A 20,803-nucleotide genomic window follows, 5' to 3' on the forward strand; every position below is an offset into this window, starting at 1 on the left:
ACTCATACGTCAATTCTATCCAAACAAAACACTATCAAATTTATATACTACTGAATATATGATGAATAGTTGGTGACAAAAAAAAAAGCACTACATAATTAATTAACAGTATACACCCTAAAGCTCAATTTAATTATGGCTCGAACTAAAACACAGCAAAAAGGAAAAAAAAATGAGAAAAGAAAAAAGAGCAGAGTGTCAACTATGGCTGCAATTTCGGGGGTTGAGTGGAGATCCCCTTACTCATGCTCATGCAATATCTCTCTCCTCTCTCTCTCTCTCTACATGATCGTCTTTGTTTGCTCAGTAGAAAAAGCAAAAACAAACATCGATCTTGAATAGTAGGGATGAGGAAAAGTGAGGTGGAAGACGGTGAGGGAGGCCTCGGCGAGGATGACCCGGCGGCGATGGAGAAAGCTTTCGAGGAGATGCGTGTGCCGCCATGGCTGGATCAGATCACCTTCAGAGCGATGTTCACTAGTCTCGTTTTGAGCATTGTGTTCAATGTCATAGTTTGCAAGCTCAATCTCTCCACCGGTGTTATTCCGTCGTTGAACGTCGCGGCAGGGCTTCTCGGCTTCGCCGCCGTCAAGGCGTGGACAGTGATGATCGAGAAGTGCGGCCTTCTCAAGCAGCCCTTCACCAGGCAGGAGAATACTGTGATTCAAACCTGCGTCGTCGCCTCTTCCGGCATTGCTTTTAGCAGTAAGTGCAAGTGCATCTCTATCTGTATGCAGAATATCAATTTCATCAGTTAAATTGATCTAGGGTTTTGCCGAATTGGGGGAAATGATCTGCATTTCGCAGGTGGAACTGCAAGTTATTTGCTGGCGATGAGTCCAATCACAGCATCTCAAGCTGAAACAGGAAATACTCCAAACAATGTCAAACAACTCCGCCTTGGATGGATGACTGCTTTCGTTTTTGCTGTCAGCTTCGTCGGCCTATTCTCAATCATGCCGCTAAGAAGGGTCTGCTCTCTTACTACATCAATTCTTACACAAATTCTTGCTAACTGAAATTAATTAATTAGGTGATGATTTTGAAATACAAATTGACATATCCAAGTGGGACTGCCACAGCCTACCTTATCAACAGCTTCCACACTCCCAAAGGAGCCAAGCTAGCTAAGTGTGTTCTGTGCCTTCAACACACTAGTGTTTATGTAGATTGGATTGTTGTTTAATTTGATGGATGAAGCTAATGCAGGAAACAAGTGTGGGTTCTTTTCAAAGCCTTTGTTGGGAGCTTTTTGTGGGCTTTCTTCCAGTGGTTCTTCGCAGCTGCTGACGGCTGTGGCTTTAGCAGCTTCCCCACATTCGGTCTCCAAGCCTACAACCGCAGGTTCCTTCATCAACCCATTGTAGTATATATGTTGAACAACAAAATATGTAATCTAATTTAGTGGCAATGCAGATTTTATTTTGACTTCTCTTCTACATACGTGGGTGTGGGGATGATATGCCCTTACATGGTTAACATATCACTGTTGATCGGAGCCATAATATCTTGGGGCATTATGTGGCCGGTGATCGAGTCGAAGAAAGGCAATTGGTACAGTGCGGACATACCGGGAAACAGCCTTCATGGCATCCAAGGATACAGAGTGTTTCTTGCTATTGCAATGATTCTTGGTGACGGCCTTTTCCAAGTGGTGTACATGGCTGTACTCACACTGAGTAGCTTCATGCAGAAGCTAGTGAATAGGGGCGAGTCAGAGGATGAGAGAGAAGAAGGGGACTCGGCAGAGGACTACAACGAGAGTAGGCGAACCGAGTACTTCTTAAAGGACCAAATCCCCAATAGAGTAGCCATAGGCGGATACATTTTGCTAGCTCTCATCTCAATAATTGTGGTGCCGTACATCTTCCCTCAGCTCAAGTGGTACCAAATCCTAGTAGCTTACATCATAGCTCCGGTCCTCGCCTTCTGCAATGCCTACGGCTGTGGCCTCACGGATTGGTCCCTGGCCTCCAACTACGGGAAGCTTGCAATCCTCGTGTTCAGCTCATGGGTGGGGCTCCAGCAAGGGGGAGTTCTTGCAGGGCTAGCCTCATGCGGAGTGATGATGAGCATCGTCTCAACTGCCTCTGACCTGATGCAGGATTTCAAGACAGGGTACCTCACACTATCCTCCCCTCGATCCATGTTCGTCAGCCAAGTCCTTGGCACTGCCATGGGGTGTGTTCTCTCTCCACTGGTGTTCTGGTTCTTCTACAAGGCGTACAACGTAGGGGACCCGGAGGGCACGTTCCCAGCCCCCTACGCCTTGATGTACCGAGGCATTGCACTCTTGGGGGTGGAGGGCTTCTCGTCGCTCCCAGAGAACTGCTTGATACTGGCGATCGGGTGCTTCGTGGCAGCGGTGCTGATCAACGTGCTGATCGTGGTGCTGAGGAAGTGGGAGAGCAAGTATAGGATCTATAGGATTATCCCCAGCCCTATGTGCATGGCCATTCCTTTCTATCTTGGGGGCTACTTTGCCATTGACATGTGCGTTGGGAGCTTGATTCTCTTTGTGTGGCAGATGAATAACAAGCAGCAGGCATCCGAGCTGTCGCCGGCCGTGGCATCAGGGCTCATCTGCGGTGACTCACTATGGGGAATTCCGGCGGCAATATTGGCCTTGGCCGGAGTAAGTCCGCCTATTTGCATGAAGTTTTTGGGGGCTGCGGCTAATAAGCGGGTTGATTCCATATTAGGCGGCTAATCTTCAAATATGTATATAACGTAGGTAGTCGATTACAGGTGATTGAAAAAACACATACTCGATTAATAAAAAAAAATTATGGGAGATTTAATATAAACTTTGAAGGTGAGTAGCAACTAGCAAAGCAGTATTTTTTTCAGAACTTCATCTATATTAAGAGTCGAATTAAACTGGTGTTCAATTTAGCGCAGAACTTGCACTAAAATAACGTAACATTGCAATAATCAAGAACCATACATTAGCTTAAAATAAAAATTGAAAAATGAGCAAACATAACCTTGAATAATAGCACAAAATTGAACTCACAAGATCCAAACATTAATTGATCCAGATTAGCAACCAAAACTAAATTATGCTGCCCCTAAACAGTAAACAAACAAAACTTTTCCTAAACTCAAATGCCAGTGTGGAGCACGGGCCTTGATAATACACCAGAACTTATGGACTCGTCTACTAGTCGTCGAATGTGGTCTTCTTTCCTGCACAAATTCCGACGATGAAGATGCGTCAGAAGATTAGAGAAGCAGTAGTAATAAATGTAATAATCTCATGTAAAGGTTACACACCAGATGAAGCAAAGCTGGGTTTGTTGCCAAATCCACGTCCTCCAGAACGGCCACCACCGCCAAAACGGCCACCAGAGTCCCGACCGCCACGGCCACCACCACGGCGCCCACCTCCTCCAAATCTGCCACCAGAGTCCCGACCACCACTTCTTCCAAAACCTCTACCACCCCCTCTGCCACCACCAGAAGCATTATTATCCCTTGGCTTGGCCTCATCAACATACAAGGTGCTGTCCCCAAGTTGAGATCCACTTAGCTCCAAAGCTTTGTTGACAGCAGCCCCTTCCGTGAAATCAACATAAGCAATCCTGAAGAAAAGTTATAAGCATATTTAGGAGCAATAGAAATTCAAAATCATAAAATCAACAGAAACTTCCTATTATAAGCAGCAGCTGCTGCAGAAGATGAGAGAGAGACAACGGACCCCTTAACACCACCCTCTTGATCTTTGGGGAGAGAAACCCGAGTGATTTCACCACAGCCACCAAAATGCTCTTCAAGAGCACTCCTAATCTGCAAATTCATTATTAGTGATATCAGTTTTTGTTGTGAGCTTTAGAAATCTAGAAAATTGATATGGACATCCCAAGATTTACCTGGTCTTCACCGTCAAATTTGTTAAATCCACGAATAAACACTGTTTGCCCCTGAGCTGCTGCTCCCCTCTGGAAGGATTGTGAATCACGGCCACTATAAAAAACATAACAAGTTATCATCTTGGAGCAAACTATACATAAGAATGGAGATACTAAGTAATAACGCAGTCACACCCGCTGAACGGAGTGGCAGCACCCCTTTCTTTTGCCATGTCAAGTCTTACTCCACGACCTAGCAACTCTTGACCATTCAATTCCATAGCCTATAAGAAAATTATAAATATAAGTTAGTTTCTGGGAATAATAATTTATATAAATAATTTTACATACTGGTAAAGCTATTCTACATGTGCAGCAATATAATACAAGGGGGGGAAATCAAGAATATTTAGTCAAAAGGAGATTTTTACCTTCGCTGCTGCTTCAGCAGTAGCAAACTCAACATGACCAAAGCCCCTGAATGAATTATCTTGGCCCATAGCAAAACGAACATCTACAACTTCCCCAGCAGATTTGAAGAAGTTCTCACTGAAATAAAAAAAATCATCAAAGAAACTTACAAGAATACATAATTAATTAATAACTTGAGGACAAGGAACTCACATATCAGCTTGCTCAACAGAGAAAGACAAGTTTCCAACAAATAGGGTTTTTGAGCCTCCAGATTGGACATTGGGTGTGGAAGGGGTCTTGGGCTGCAGAATTTAACAATCAAGATTAAACAAAGATAGTAGCATCATAGAGACCAAATGCTGCTGACTTCAGTTTTCATGTATTAACTCCCTTCTAACATATTCACCTAACAACAAATCAACAGCTATATGCTCTAGTATACAAATAAACAAATTGCATTGAACAAGTGCAACACTCACAGTATTGTCAGCTTCTGTCATTTTAACATCTCCACCCTGCATAATAAAAATAAAATTCATGTAAGGATGGATGGTCATACAAAGGACACTGCAAAAATGAAGTGAAAACACATGGAGAGTGGCAATTACAGTTTTCTTGGGAGTCTTGGCCGGTTTTTCATCTTCATCCTCCGAAGACTCTTCTGATTCAGATTCATCACTGGACTCCTCTTTCTTTGTTGCAGCAGGGGTGGTCGCAGGAGCTTTCTTGGCCGGTGCAACATCCTCGTCTGAACTGGACTCATCTTCAGATGATGATTCATCTTTCTTCTTGGCTGCAGGTGCAGCTGCCTTCTTAGCTGGAGCTGCTTTCTTGGCCGGAGCATCATCCTCATCTGAACTGGACTCCTCTTCAGATGATGATTCATCTTTCTTCTTGGCAGCAGCTGCAGGTGCCGCCTTCTTAGTTGCAGGAACATCCTCATCATCGGAACTGCTCTCATCTTCAGAAGATTCATCATCACTCGACTCCTCTTTCTTCTTAGGGGCAGCCTTTCCATTCTTTGCCGGAGCAGCAGGGGCCTTTTTAGGGGCTTCCTCTACACCGCTGCTTTCCTCTGAGTCCGAGTCTGAATCTGAATGTGCAACCCCATTCTTGGCAGGGAGTGGCTTAACCTGGTCATAGCGCATACAAATAAACAATTTAATAATCTCCAAATGCTTAATTGGAAATTGAAGGAGCTAACAATACACCAAGTACTACATAGAGTATAAGTTTACCAACAAATACAACACACACAAAAAAAAGTTATGCAGCTTATAGAGTAGAAATGGAAGTCAATCTCAATACATTTCAAAGAGAAAAAAGGACAAACCTTGGGGAGTTCCTCAGATTCTGAAGAAGAGTCGTCTTCAGACGAAGATTCGACCTTCTTTTTAAGCACCTTCTTGTCATTTTTGGACTCAATCTTCTTTTCCTCCACCTTCTGCTTCTTAGCACTCACCACCTTCTTCTCAATGAGCTCCTCTGCTTCTCTCTTGCCTATCAGAAACAAACATAACCAAAATGGAACAAATTCATACAGAGAATCAGAACATACAAAGAAGAACGATGGCGAAAAACAAAACAAACCTTTCTTCAAGGACTTGATGGGTGTAGCGACGACAGCGGCTGCTTCAGCCTACAAAAAAGATTGTAATTTGTAACGAAATCAAAAGAAATTCAAGGAAAACAACAGACAATGAACCATTAGAAGAGGTGCAAGGCAAACCTTAGTGACCTTCTTGCTTGATTTACCCATAACAAACTGTGAGAAGGGGCGGCGGCTGAGTGCAGGAAAAGGAGTGAATTCTCAAAAACCCTAAAAAGCAAGAGGGTTTAATGAGGAGGAGATATTTTGTTTGAGCAGGTTTATGCCTCCTTATATAAGTAGGTTTTCAGAATTTTGCGGCGTGTTTTTCCTCGCTTTTCTTTTTCGATACCTAATGCATTAGGGCATACATGCATAATTATAGGCCAAATTTTTTTTAGTACTATTTTCCATTAAATTTTGGTCAATCTAGTAACGTTCCGGTAAATTATACTACATAGTTATACATCAAAAATTTCCACATTAATATTGATTTGGGGAAAAATAATGTATGAATTGGAAGCCTAAATATTTTACCTTATTCTTTTTTTCATACTAAAATTAATAAATTTGTGAGGGATATATAAATTCATAAAAAAAATTATACTTTTTAGCATTCAAACTATACATAACTGAGGCCGAGATCATCACCCTATTCATGTGACCGGGTAGGCTGGGGATCCTTAATTCCAATGGTTGGGTGGCATTCACAAGGAGATTCTATAGATCATCTCACTTGGACTACCTGATTAGATATACTAGTATCATACCTGTATTATGCACAGATTAATACTCCCTTCATCCCACTTTTGAAATCTAGTATTCATTTAATAAATATAACAAACAAAGAAATTAACATATTAATTACAATACTAGTTTATTGTCTTTCATATCAAGAAAATAACCGACTTGTAATTCATTCGGTCATTTAACCTTTTTTTTAAAGATAAATTATCGAAAAGATTATGAAGTTTGGTCAAATTCTGATATTTTTAGCAAAATTATACTATCTGATATAACATTTGAGAAATTATATATGAACATTATTGTAGGTACGTTAAATATAATCATTTGTTCATTAAGATAATGTCATTTGCCTGAAAGCATCAACAATATATCACATGTAGATATTTGATTTTTTCATGTGAAATAGTAATTATGAACAAATTAACATATTGTGATTTTTTACATACGAGTTTGAAAGTTTTTGAATGATTTTAAATTTGACCAAATATAATAGTTTCTCCAACTGTATGGCTTTAAAATTAATTAAAATCATTGCACACACTCTTTATTAGGAAGATCTAATATTACCTCGTGAGTTCGTTGATTTTGTCTACCTTGTTTAGTCTTTCTCTCTCTTCTTAGTTACGATTAGGGATGTCAATCGGGCCAGCCCATCGGGTTTCAGGCCAAACTTATTCGGGTTGCGGGTCAATCGGGTGCGGGCTAATCGGGCTATAATTTTTTCGGGTTATAAAAGTTCAGCCCTAACCCTAAAAGCTCGGGTTTCGGGCTAGCCTAGCGGGCTAATCGGGTTGCAACCGATAAAATTAACATGCGTTCAATCCAATAAATAATGGTGAAAATTAGTTATATTTATAAAATGTAAAATATTTAATTATGATAAATTTGAGATATATGCTTAAACTCAAATATAAACATGATCAAATACTAATATTTTGAGATTTATGCAAAATAAAACATAAATATCAAGAAATTTTAAAGCATGTTTTAGAAATTTAAATATATTTTTCAGTAAATTTGAAGTTTCTAATTTATATATTTATTATTATGTTAATAAAATTTAATATATAATTTATATATTTAATATATAAATTTGAAAGTTATTTTTTTAGTAATCTATATTACTATATTTTTAAAATATTAATTTTAATTCTTCACAATTCGTCACTCTTCAACAGAACTTATAAGAAAAATAACTCGTTAGTCATCTTTAAAGTCATCCGTCTCACCTAAAACTACAATAAAATAAGGAACAAAATCAATTTGCTATGCACAAAATCAACAATCAATATGTATTAAAACGATCATCTGTAGAGCAAACCATAAGATGAGACCCATGAAAGTACACAATCGAACAATTCGCACCACATGCATTCGATGAAAGGACAAAAAATATTTTTATTTGGAATTCTAATCAAACGTTTAAACCAAATTTAAATGACATAGTAAAACCTGTCACTCACTCCACTTAATCACACGTAACATATTATAACCTCACGTTCACTTCACTTAATCACACACATTTAATGGCCTTTGGATTACATGTATTTAATTTAAAAAAATTTTTTAACTTAAATGATAATTTTGTAAATTTCTCCCCACACGTCACAGGATAAAGATGATACCAAGAGTGAATGAATGATGATTTTAGAAAATAAAATCTCCAAAGTGATCTTACCGAGCCATCCGTTCATCAAAGCAAATAAAATATCTAGTTGAATTATCTCAATGAACAAAAAATGATAAAAATCTTAATGTCCTTTACTCAAACAAAGATATGGATTCTTACGCAAAAAGTGTCAATGTAAGAGCGGAAACTTTGAGTAACATTCCGTAAGCATATGTAAACACTGGGAGCAGGCAATGTACAGATAAATCCAGATTAATAATAGGTTTCCAGAGTATTTGCTAAATACTATATGTCTAGACAATGAAGAAACTGAAAATGCGCATACGTGATAGGAATCCATGACGCATAATTTATAGGAAGATTTCACGTACTCCACTGCACCAACTACATAGTAGGTATACTTTATGATTTATGATGATGAAGTCTTTATTTTATTTTATTTTATTATAATATTCATAATGACACTTTTGTAAATATCTCCAAAACTCCCTTTTATATATTTATAGATAGATAGATATCCGGCGGATTTGTGGCTTTTTGGATAGTTCTTACAGGTGTGTGATCAAATACTAACTAATTTATAGTAATAACTAATATCAATTTTGTATGTTAAAAATACCAACACAAAAACATAAATTTATCAATATTCTTGTGTTGATAAACTTATGTTTTTGTTTTGATATTTAAATCTATATGTTGGATTGGTATAATTATGTCGTTGTGTTGATAATTTTAATACACAGAATTAAAAATTATTAGTTATTACTGTAAATTAGTTAGCACACTGACGCAACCCAGTTCGTGTGAAAATTCTTAATTCTCTTATATTGTGAGATTGTATGAATTCCACTTCTTTGTGGTTGCATTTTATTGAATTATTAATGAATGTAAACGTATGACTTCTAAATTGAGTGATGATACATAAATGGAGTCGATTTTATTTTATTTTTTGGTGAAAATAGTCGCCGATTAGCCTTCAGAACTATTGGGATCTTATAATATTCAATGAGAATCCTAACTTATAACACCCTCTTTTGTATCTCTTCTATTCATATTTTATGTTTTGTTATATATTCCCTAGTTTTGCTCATTTTTTATAATCGTGAAACATGCTCAAGCCATGACTCGATGACGAACTAAGAGCTCAAAAGTACAAGCAAACCAGAGTCACTACAAAACACACAAAAAAAAAGCCAAGAAAAGCAAAGACCATGGGGCATAGGCTACCACAAAAACCCCACAATCCTCACCAAGCCAAACCCAACCCAAAGCAAAAGAAAAGGAGATCGTCTAGAAAACATCATGTACTGCAACCGACGTCCAAACAACAAGAATCAGAAAACCAAACAAAGCCTCCAAAACCACAAAGACCAAGGCATATGCAGCTCCCCTACCATGGGGGAGTAGTTATATTTAATTACTTATCATTGCTTATCTAATACCCTTCAATATTACTATGCAAAACCAGATCTAGTAGATGCACAATCTTGTCTAACTCATTGAACTTCCTAGTTCACTATATTGGAGTTGATATGGTTTTCTCGATGCATGTTTTCATGTGTAGAATATTATAGCACTTAGACTTTAACCTTCAATCTTTACATAATGTAACCTGTAAATTTAAGAAAAAATTGTTTAGGATTATAGTATAAGACAACATTTTAAAGAAGAAACCATTGCATTAATTAATTTATCACTAGATTTCCATATAATAGTATCTACTAGTAAAAGTGATTGTATATTGAGAAAGTAATAAATTGTACGGAGTATATAAAAAATATTGAGTCCATAGATTGTTACTACGTAATTACATTATGGACACTCTTAGACTGGTTGCACAACTTGCACTTGCATGACCATTTTTTCCATCGTTTTAAATGGTTGCATTTACGTTACTGTTTTTTCACTTTGCATACACTTACAGCATGGTCTACATTTTCAGTAAAGTTAGTATGCCGTGTGTCCTAAAACAATGTCATTTGGGAGTATTAACCACGTAGTTTCACTACTAAACTAAACTTGCAAAAGAAAAAAAATGATGTTATGAGTGAAATAGTTAAAAATTGAGTAAATTTGTAAACTTGAGCAAACATTGTGATTATTCTCAACAATATCTTTATTTGATTAATTGATATCATGTTTTAAATGGAGTATCAATTTTGGAACATTGATACTTGAAAGGTTTATTTATCCGACGATCATGATTCGTGCAGGTGTAGTAGAAATTGCTCATTAATTCTGTATTCTAAATAATGAAAAACACATATCGGATAGAAGTGATGAAAAAAACAATCTCATTAAGTGTTGTCGGAATAATTCCATGTTATAATTATGCAACATTTAGGAAAAAAAGTAAAATTTTAAATTAAATATTTCCATCCATCTCATAACAAATGACACACTTAGAAAATGACAAAAGATTTTATGAGATTTTATTTTGTATGTTAAGTGGAATGTGACATCTTTTGTGAGACAAATGAAAAAGTAAAGTACGACATTTATTATGGGACGGAGAGTATATATGATAGGAGTATTTTTTTTATTTTTTCATATATTAAGATAAATAATTCATTGTTAGTTTGTTACTACATTGATGATTTATACCTCATGATAATTTGTTTAAGAAATTAATGAAAAATAAATAAATTAGAAGAGATAAAACAAAGAAAAACACTAGCAAACTATAAAATGATTAAATATAAATTTATTAGAAAAAGATATGCAGTACTATATTAAGTTATAAATTTAATTTATTAAATATAGTAATTTAATTATGGAGTGTTAATTAATACTCCACTATTACCATAATTAATTAATAATTTAAATTAATGAATTTTTCTAAATTGTTAGTGTTAATATATATCCGTAACTGCATAATAAGGATAAACTAGTCATAAATTTCTATCCTAAAAGAGAACTAAATTAAAGGGTATTGTGTGTGTACAATTTATGTAAGTTATCTGAGTACTCATTTGCTGTCAAAACACATATCATATACTCCTAGTATATATTATATGCGTGCACCAATTGAGATTTTTGATAGAGCATCATGACTTGGATCCATACATATTCCGTTTCTGTTTCGTTACTAATAATTATGTGAAATAATATTAGTTTACAATGTTCTATTCACGTGTCTTCATTGAAGCAGACTGACTCCACAATAATTTACATAAACGTAAGAAATAAAACGAATTAGGTATGTCTTTCAAAACACCACTAATTTCCAGTGATATACAAATGAGTATTCCTCCACAAATCCAAATAATATACGAGAGCCAAAGCTTCAAGAATGTATGTACTTATAACTTGAATCAAAATTCACAGGGTAATAATGCATTGGACTAAACAAAAGAAACACACACTCATCCTCAGCTCAAGCAGCCCAATCATCCTAGAAATTTCAGCAACACTCCGTCGTTCCCTAGTACGAATCCTTGTTTGTCATTTATGAACCTGTACACACCATCAACCACTAACTTGTGAACTCATCCAAGCACACTCGATCGATAAAATAACCCTCTCTCTCGCGTAACTTTCTCATGTGTGATGGTTAGTTCATCAAGGGCACTATATAAAGAATGGAGCTTACTTTACAGAGTAGAGATTGGCAGCAATATTGTCAGCTGCTCTGTCACGGATCCAGGTCTTCCCGCTGTTCGTGGTTTTCAGCAGAACTCCACTGCCACCGGCAGCCCAAGCCTCGTCCTGCAAGTTGCATCATCAAGTGTTAAGAGACACAATGTTCGGTATGGCACTTGTTTGCAAATTATTATATGTTCAAAGAAACACAAAGATAGGAGGGAGGGACATAATATTGAAAGAATGTGACTATTTAATGACAGTTAAATTTTGCAAGAAGTTGGGAAGGCCTATATTGTCTAATTCTAATATAGAAATCCTTCTACATGTAGTGTACTCAAAATTAATTCTGGCATATGAGATCAGCCTATCCCGAATGCAGCAAACACACCGTAAAGAAATTTATCAGCATAGTTATACCTCTGATCGGTACCCAACATCAAGAATCCCGAATCCACGACTTTGCACTGGAATTTCCTCAAAGTCCTCAGTTATCTGAATACATTTACAATGATTACAATCGATGAAGACAAATGTCATATAAGTGGGTAAGAACAGCAAGACGAGAAGCTACATCCGAGGGAAGCAAAATAATGTCCCTACTTTGCAGCATGTCATATAGAAAAGGAGCAAATATGGCATTACATCAAAAGTCACTTACCCCAGTGCCCTTGCTGAGATAAAGTCCCCCACCACGTGCTAGAAGCCAAAGACCACCATCAGCTCTCCAGCCCATGTTTTGAATTCTTCTTGCTACAGCCCTATTATGAGGCTGCCAGTATGCCTGAGATGTTGCATACAAATTGACAGCATCATAAGCTTTTCTTAATTTTCTTATTTGGTATTCAAAAGCGAAAGCAGTAGAAATACGAACATGGAAATGAAGATCAGTTAATTTATTTTGGAGTATAGAGAAGCTAAGTTGCCTTTCAAAAGAAGCTATAATTTTTTTATGTCAATGCTGTTAGAGAATCTTACCTGACCTGGTTCCCATGTCAGATAGAAGTTACCACGGCTTGAGACGGCGACATATTTTCCTTCCGGTGAGCGATTCACTGTGCTAAATGTTCCTGTGTAGTAACTGGCACCACTGATACCACTAGAAACTGTTCTGCAGCAGCAAGGGTGCACATTAGTAACTCGTACGCGTGGGAACAAAATGCTGGCATAGAATCTTGAGATAGTAATGCAAATAGCACCTATTCTGCAAGAGACTCAGGAATTCCAGAGGAAACTAACCTATTTAAAGTAGCTGAAACAGTCTCCTGAATAGCAGCCTTCCAATTGTATCCTCCATTTGATGTGACGTAAATTGCACCCTGATCAGTTACCAATTCAGCACCCTTCTCTCCAGTAGCCTTTATATATACCTGAAACAATCAACCAGTATGGCCACCTTGCTTAGACTGAGGAATACTTTCTAAACACGGTCCTCTATTTGCAACAAGAGGAAAAGAATGGTAATAGTGATTACTGATGAGTGATGACTATGATTCTACTATAAGATTCATCGTATGAATTCAGTCCTAGATCCTAAATTAATCCAGCTATAGTACAAGTAGAACACAATGCTAAATCTAGCAATAAAATATAGGTCCAGATCCTGCCTTCTGTATTAGTATTTGGTAGTGCACCGTGCTTGCACATGCATAAGATTGGACAGATCTTAGTCTTTGTTCCTTCATGATGCTTGGACCTTTGGTATCTCCTAAGTCTGATGATATCCTTTATAGTCCAGTTTCGAGATATTTTAATGAAAGGACATGATCAGAAAGAGATAGATAAATTGGCTCATGGAGTTCGTACTCCTAATTGTAACCTTCAATCACATAATTCCGCTATGCCTATGTCTGTTCCTTCTGCCTCGTAAATGGACATTCACAGATGAATGTAAATCCATTAACATAATTGAAAAAAAATCAGTGCATCATAAGAGTAAATGAATTTTCTTTTCATAAAAAATGCAGTGCAAAACTAAAAGTACAAAAACCAAAACAAGAATGTCACACACTTTATTAAGGGATAGGTTAAGGCTTATTGAAAAAAAAACATAGATAAGAAAGCAGCCTTGATTAAATTTGCCTAGTTGCATGTGATCTTAGGATCTCTAGAGCTGTATTTCCCAATCAATGATCTAATACTTCCAACAATGCACTGCCTCCCTGGCCTAATTACACTTCCATAAACGGCCATTTCAATTATGTCAAGTTGTTCCTCGGTGAATTTAAGGTCGCAAGAGTAACCTTCCAGCAATCCCTGTTTAATTTCACTTTGGTCGGATTTCAACCTATTTACCCTGGTTTGAAGAATTTGACAATTCTCGGCCACAGACTCACCACCTTTCGAAAAAGGGATAATATGATCATACTCATAACAAAGACAACCATTACAGGTATGGAGACGTTTGCAGACTATGTTTCCAGCTGCATCCATTCGCCATCTTTCTGGGTCTCTACCTGGAACCTTTTTTGCATTGTCCCAGCAAACTTTCTTGGCCTTTGAGTCAAAGAATCTAGGTCTCTCCTCTTTCTTGCTGCTTCTGCTATCGCGAACAAAGTGAAACTGAATTTTGAAAAATTACATATAAGCACCCACCCACTGCGTGTTTTGCTTATGTTGGTCATATTTGATTGCAGTTATTGCACTAGGTTGTGAAGTGGAAATGGATGATCAAGACATATATAGGAAGCAATCCTCAAGCATGATCAATGGTAGTCAAGTTAAGGGATCATGTCATGAGAACTGGAAATGGAGGCGTTTACAAATAAAAGTAACAATACGTAGCACAAGCATAGACACAAATAAAGAATCACGTTGACAAAAAGAAATAGAGTGAGGCAAGCTAGGTAGGTGATGGTTACCATATCACCAGGAAGTTGAGAACTTAATGGTATGCGCTTCCACGTATCTCCAGCATCTGGAGTGTACAAAAGAATAGCTGGCTTGCCTATAATCCAACCTTCCTTCCCTTTGAAGCTGATGGAATTAAACCTATAGTTAAAGTCCTCATCTTCAGCAGACGGTATGGAACGTGGAGCCCAAGTGGCTCCTCCGTCTTTCGTCTCCAACAAAGTTTGTCTAGTCCCTAATAAGAAACCTGCCAAACCATCCAAATCAAATTGTGTTGGTACTTTGCTCAATTAGCTATATCTTCAATCAATGTGCTAACTGAATCAGCATGATTTCGATAGATATGATAATTCAACCATTTTCAATTAATGTGCCAATATATAATTAATCTAACAAACATTAATTGCACGAAATCAGCAGGTAATATAAACAATGGAGTCTAGTGTAGAAACCAACCGTGAGAGGGATCATCAGGGACGAAAGCAATGTCGAGAAGGACGACGCCGGGATCAATTGGTAGGAAAACTCTTTCCCACTCGGACAGTGGGTCCTCCGCCGCCAACGCCTTGCGGCCTAGCGGAGAGAGCGAAATTGCGGCGGTGGCGGCTTGTAGTCCGCCTATCAACTGGCGGCGGGTAATAGCATTATCAGTTTGCCCGGGCTGAGGAGCTGCCGAAGCGGAAGGCAGGAGACGATAGCAGCAGCGGCGGCGGAAATGGAAGCGAGAGCGGAGCTGCGAAGGCAAGGGAGCTGTAATAGAAGAAGAGAGGTGCTGAAGAGCCGCCATGGTTGAGCTTATGGTTCGTGGTGAATGTGATGATGTGTGTGTGTGTCTCTCTCTCTCTCTCTAGAATTCCCGAAGCTGCTGTTATCCAATGGAATTTCAAATTGCGGTTGGCCTTTTAGTTTTTTACGGTTGCCCCCACTCCACACTCTTTTATGGAGTACTAATAAAAATCAGATGTTTGTAAATTACAAAACTGCCCTTTTTGTTTTATACAATGCCAAGCAAAACGAATATAAATGGGGAGTAGTATATAATTATGTGAAGTACAAATAATATAATTTTCTTTTCTCCTTCTCATAAAAATATAGGTGACTATTTCCAATATACACGCTATCTATGAATGTTCAATAAAAGAATGTACACATGCTGCAGCAATTCTCCAGAACCACAGCACAATAAGCCATTTCTGTTCTCCCCATTCCTCAGGTGAATGAAGATCAACTTTTCTTCAACACCATCGGAGTGGCGACTCGAGTATCATTCTACCAAAACTGCGACAGATTCGTAGCTGATGGTCGTAAGCATTTATATTTGTTCACATCAAATTCATCTTTACCGATCTCAGCGTCAGCAAAAGCTTCTGCACGGTGGATGAAAGAATAGAGTGATGAATGGACTCACTAATCGAGCGCAGCTTTGTTTTTCCGGCTCATTGGCTTAGGCAGACCATCAAAGATAGGCAAGGCAGCAGAAGAGAGAGCCTGGAAATCTGGCTTCAAACTCCACTTGGATGTTGCCCATAGAGATGATAATGCACTAATATCTGTATCCATCAAACTCGATGTACTTGATGACTTCCGTACTACAGTGACAGAGTCAGTTTGAGGTGATTCCCCCAAATTTAAAGAAATTGGATTCAGCCCACCCGAGTCAGCATCTATTTCGCCTGAAAAAGCTCTGGTGGCTGCCTTGGACCTGAGAGCCAAGCCTCCGCTTGAAATGCCACTGTTACTGCTGCTTTCCTCCTTAAGCAGCTTTTCTGGGGGACAAGATGCTAGTTCGGTTTCAGACTTTTGACGCCTACCTAAAAGCTTCTCAATCCATTTGTTAGTGCAATTATCTTCAGATTCTGGTGACAAGAGTGAATTATGCAGCCCACCATTTGCATACATTAAATTATTAGCAACACTTCTCGATTTTCTTTGATGACTCAATGGATGTTTTGAATGTGTGTAAAATGACCCATCCTCAAGATAGTTAGCTCTTCCATTCCGCTCTAAACCTTCGGAGGAAGCCTTTTCATCTGGTTGTCTGAGACCATAATAACCTCGTAAGATGTTCATGGCTGGTGAGACTTTATGATGCTCTGAAGAACTTAATTTTAAAGACTGAAACGAATCAAATAAATCAGATTGTCGACGGCTGGATGGGTCCTGCTTGGGGCTGCTTGGCCTGCAAAAGGCATTATAATCAGCCACCAATAGTCTTCCTGATTTAGTGTGAGTACAACTATTTTGTTCAAGTGTAGATACTGGGATTTATGCACAAAATCAGGACATTACAAATTAGCCTGTCCTCAACAATATTAACTCGAGGGGTGAAGCATGGCTACATTATATACCAATATGACATAAGTCATAAATGAAAATCCCGGCTTAAATAAAACTGGGTATTGGACTTGGACTTGGACTTTTATAGCAATTAGATACCTTTCTAACTCTAGAGTCTAGACTGCATCTCTAACACAAGGATATGACATGGCAACATCATCATGGTTCAACATGAGCACAAAGACCTGGTATTTCTAAAGTTATTGTAACCAGATAAACTTGAAATTATACATTACACAAGATGCTATTAGGAAGAAACCTGCATGAGCATCAAGGCAAATAGTTTCCTTGTAGAGAATGTGATCCACGATAAGAAAGAGAGATTTTTGGCTTCCACCAAAAACTGTGAAGAGAGAGAGGGTAGGCTGATTTTTTATTATGCAAAGCTAATATCTCTCAAGTCTTCATACAATTACAAATGCAAGTTACAGTTAAAGACCCAATGGAACAGAAACATCTACATGATCACTCAACATTATGATCGACAAGCTATCTGGTTTGTTGAAAGTTATTGTTTTTGTATAATTAAGATGCATATCGGGCAATATCATCTGACAAGCATTATTTTCTAGGGGACATAACCTCACTCAATCATGAGTCATGTATCTCATACTTTAAAGTAATTAGTCACACGCCTTCTATAACACCACTTCAAAGTCCAAATCAAATACCCAATTGATTGATGCTTGATTTGGAAAGTCTAAATGATAGTTTCCCCTACTGCCTTCAGTTACCAGATTAGCAAAGTCTAGCCTCACATGATTACTCAATCCGTGCAATCCCTTATAGTGCTCGTAAGGTGAATAGGACAGAGATAGAGACTTAAAACAAAGGCAGCAGCCATGAACTGGGTAGCAGTTCAAAGGACACTCATTCATTAGCATAAATTGATTAACCACTTATTCAAGAATTAGAAACGAAGGAATGGAAACAAAGATATGTCCTTCAGTTTTATCATGTAACATTACAAACATTCAAGCACTGATTTACAGCTGCATTACGAGAGTGGAGTAGTTAATTACATAATGCATTGAGAAGCACCGAGTAAGCAGTACGACCTAGTCCAGATTAGGTTGTATACCAATTGAAAAAGGGACAAATGCCAACCAGCTTCTTCCAACAGAAATTCATACCCAACACAAAACAGAAAATTAATTTGCAAGGCTTCTCAATCTTTCAACCAACAATGACAAAAAATAATAAATCAAATTGACAGCACAAAGTGCAAAATTTTGACATGATCCTGTTCGGCACTTCTATCAAAGGAATGCACAGAAAAGCATAATGCGGATGAGAATCAAAGTCAAAGCCAAGTACCATTGAGTCTCTTGGCCATTGCACAAGGTGGGGGATATGGGATGCTTTCCTGGCAATGGTATTTTAAGGGTCTTCAAAGCAAACATTTGGATATCAGTCATCAGTCCATTTAACCTCTTAATATCTGCCACCTAATCCCATTCCAAAACCAAGTAATCAGACAAATACCAACTATCACATAACCCCTTAAGCTACAATGAAGACAAGTAGGTCTGGTTAACAGAAAATTGGATGTACGGTTTAGTATGTGGAGAACACAAGTTTCTAACAAATGAGCAAATAAGCTAAGGTACAATTATCGCATCATCTACCTAATGTAGAAACTGTGTTAATCTAACAAGATCGATAACACGCAAAATACAAGATATCGATGTGACAACAAGATAACAAACTAAAATGAATATGTTCAGCTCTTTTCTAACTGTATAATGGAATTAAAGTTAAAACCATGTTATCAGTGTAATTCTTATATATACAAACCGAGAATAGCGCATGGAAGGCACAACAACACAATAAAATAGGGTGGTAACAGAATAGTGAATTCTAAATGAGCGCAGCAAACTATAATAAATTTTAAAAAATCCTAAGAGGGAAAATATGTGAAGTATTCTACCTCGACACCGTATTTTATGGCGACGCCGGCGAGAGTGTCGTATTTGCTAACGGTGTGTATTATGTAACTGTACCCGGCGACATCGGACGGCGAGGTAGAAATCGGCAGTGATCTCGACGGCGGTGATGATGCCACCATTAATCTGGATTGAAATTCCAGTTCGCCATTGTCATCATCCAATATCCCGTATCTTTCCATCCGCAACGAAATAAAAATCAGAAGCCCAAATTGATGACGAAATTCATAGGAATACGATTAATTTAATAATCGCTAGCCAGAGAAGCTTTGACGGTGCACTGACGGATCTGGGGATTCTCCTCTCTCTCTCTCTCTCCAGATACACAGAGGAGTATATATATATATAGCATCTGTTTATATTTTACAGAATAAAAGGTTAAGTTAGTTGATTTTAGTTATCCAAGTAAGAATTTGTGCTATTTCATTCTACTACAATCAGAATTTGATTTTAGTATTCAAAAGAGGCGCCGTAGAAAAATGAAATAACATAAATTAATCATAAATTTAATGATCAGCCATTGTCACATACCGAATATTTCAACATATACACGTGTATATTAATTTCAGGGCAAATTGCTCAAAAATTATTACTAGTTTTGGTCAAAATTCAAGATAATCGAAATATAAACTTTGGATTTATTCCTAATTATTCCACGACGGAAAAATGTGATGGCCTACGTAGTTTTTTATGAATAAATCACCGTTTAACTCACTAGTAGTGATATCGACAAATAATTTATCAATTGTTATATCGATACAATTTCACCAAAAAAATTAGTTGCAAAATGATTGTAAAAAAATCCAAAACTCTATGATTTTTATATCTAAATTTTAAGACAAAATCTCGTATGGGCTCGCTTCTTCTCCCACCCCCTGCATCTCCTCCACCCGTGCACTGCTTCTTCCCCTCTCATAGTTGGCGTCCTCCCCCCACCCCCCAGCCACCGCCGCCGTCGCCTCTTCCTCCTACACACTCCTACACACTGCCGCTTTCATTTGCACCCACCAACATTTGATCAAACCTAATGAATTTTTTGGCGGTTTACCCTTACTTTTAATGAGTAATGCTTACTTGTACGAATTTAGATGAGAAGGCTGACTACATGAGACTGAAGTGTAATAATACAAGTATTTTAATTTATAAAAACTAAAAAAAAAAGAATAAAAATTTGAAGTTTGAACCATTGCTCAATTAAAGAACCAAATAAAAATAGGAATATTGAAATTCTCTAACTAATACGGTGTTTCACTTATGTAATACTACTATGCTTTAAAACTGGATAAATCTTGATTCAGTTTATAGTACAATTTAACAATTTTATCATTATTATCTGATAAGCATAAAAGCAATTATGCAATCGAGAAGAATGACCATGCGCATTAAATACAACCTGACTTTACAAAATGGATTACAGTTTTTTCAAGGATGTGCAAATATTATGCCTAACATAATCATTCAAATTACTTTGAATTTAATGGCAGCATCTACAAACAGTTGAGATTGTCTTCTTAACATTTCAACCTTAATAAATAATGCTGAGTCAACGAGATTCGAGAATCAAAAGATAAATTCACAAGATGTATACACAGGCATATGATGTCGTAGTTATAAACCACTATTCTGAATTTCTCCTTAACCACTTTTGTTTTGCTGCAACAATAATGATTGATCGCACGTCGTATATGCAAATGGAGGAATAATATTTTTTCCAATAACCTACGTTTTACTTATCAGAATGTATAAAGTTAATATTTATGTTACATCATTGCATTCACATATCAAAAAATGAAGATGGGAACATTCACATATCAAAAATGAAGATGGGAGCATACTTAAAACCGTAAAAAACCAGAAA

The 20,803-nt window shown here is 37.4% G+C and overlaps 4 protein-coding genes across 4 annotated transcripts; 1 reads left to right on the plus strand and 3 right to left on the minus strand.

Annotated features, from left to right (window-relative positions):
• Positions 1 to 141: 141 nt before the first annotated feature.
• On the plus strand, positions 142 to 2,846 carry LOC125209862 (putative metal-nicotianamine transporter YSL7). Its single transcript, XM_089060638.1, has 5 exons — positions 142 to 705; positions 808 to 971; positions 1,034 to 1,131; positions 1,210 to 1,344; positions 1,417 to 2,846. Exons 1-5 carry the CDS (start codon positions 348 to 350, stop codon positions 2,708 to 2,710), a joined length of 2,049 nt encoding a protein of 682 aa, XP_088916764.1. The 5' UTR covers positions 142 to 347; the 3' UTR covers positions 2,711 to 2,846.
• A 127-nt stretch (positions 2,847 to 2,973) lies between these two features.
• LOC125205493 (uncharacterized) lies at positions 2,974 to 6,150 on the minus strand. The gene is made up of 12 exons (XM_048104469.2): positions 5,995 to 6,150; positions 5,856 to 5,904; positions 5,599 to 5,765; positions 4,874 to 5,398; positions 4,745 to 4,780; positions 4,476 to 4,567; positions 4,283 to 4,400; positions 4,047 to 4,135; positions 3,873 to 3,966; positions 3,701 to 3,789; positions 3,277 to 3,584; positions 2,974 to 3,189 (listed from the first exon to the last, which is right to left on the minus strand). The coding sequence occupies exons 1-12, from the start codon at positions 6,022 to 6,024 to the stop codon at positions 3,164 to 3,166; spliced, it is 1,623 nt and encodes a 540-aa protein (XP_047960426.1). The 5' UTR covers positions 6,025 to 6,150; the 3' UTR covers positions 2,974 to 3,163.
• A 5,266-nt stretch (positions 6,151 to 11,416) lies between these two features.
• LOC125205792 (photosystem II stability/assembly factor HCF136, chloroplastic-like) lies at positions 11,417 to 15,566 on the minus strand. The gene is made up of 8 exons (XM_048104916.2): positions 15,119 to 15,566; positions 14,674 to 14,909; positions 13,052 to 13,182; positions 12,791 to 12,923; positions 12,474 to 12,596; positions 12,233 to 12,307; positions 11,823 to 11,938; positions 11,417 to 11,686 (listed from the first exon to the last, which is right to left on the minus strand). Exons 1-8 carry the CDS (start codon positions 15,447 to 15,449, stop codon positions 11,620 to 11,622), a joined length of 1,212 nt encoding a protein of 403 aa, XP_047960873.1. The 5' UTR covers positions 15,450 to 15,566; the 3' UTR covers positions 11,417 to 11,619.
• Positions 15,567 to 15,719: 153 nt separating this feature from the next.
• LOC125205793 (uncharacterized) lies at positions 15,720 to 19,127 on the minus strand. Its single transcript, XM_048104917.2, has 3 exons — positions 18,930 to 19,127; positions 18,317 to 18,447; positions 15,720 to 16,841 (listed from the first exon to the last, which is right to left on the minus strand). The coding sequence occupies exons 1-3, from the start codon at positions 19,125 to 19,127 to the stop codon at positions 16,070 to 16,072; spliced, it is 1,101 nt and encodes a 366-aa protein (XP_047960874.1). The 3' UTR covers positions 15,720 to 16,069.
• Positions 19,128 to 20,803: the final 1,676 nt, after the last annotated feature.

This window comes from Salvia hispanica, chromosome 6, assembly GCF_029641045.1.
Source record: "Salvia hispanica isolate PSC_SH4W2 chromosome 6, Shi_PSC_v1, whole genome shotgun sequence".
NCBI classification, from domain to species: Eukaryota; Viridiplantae; Streptophyta; class Magnoliopsida; order Lamiales; family Lamiaceae; genus Salvia; species Salvia hispanica.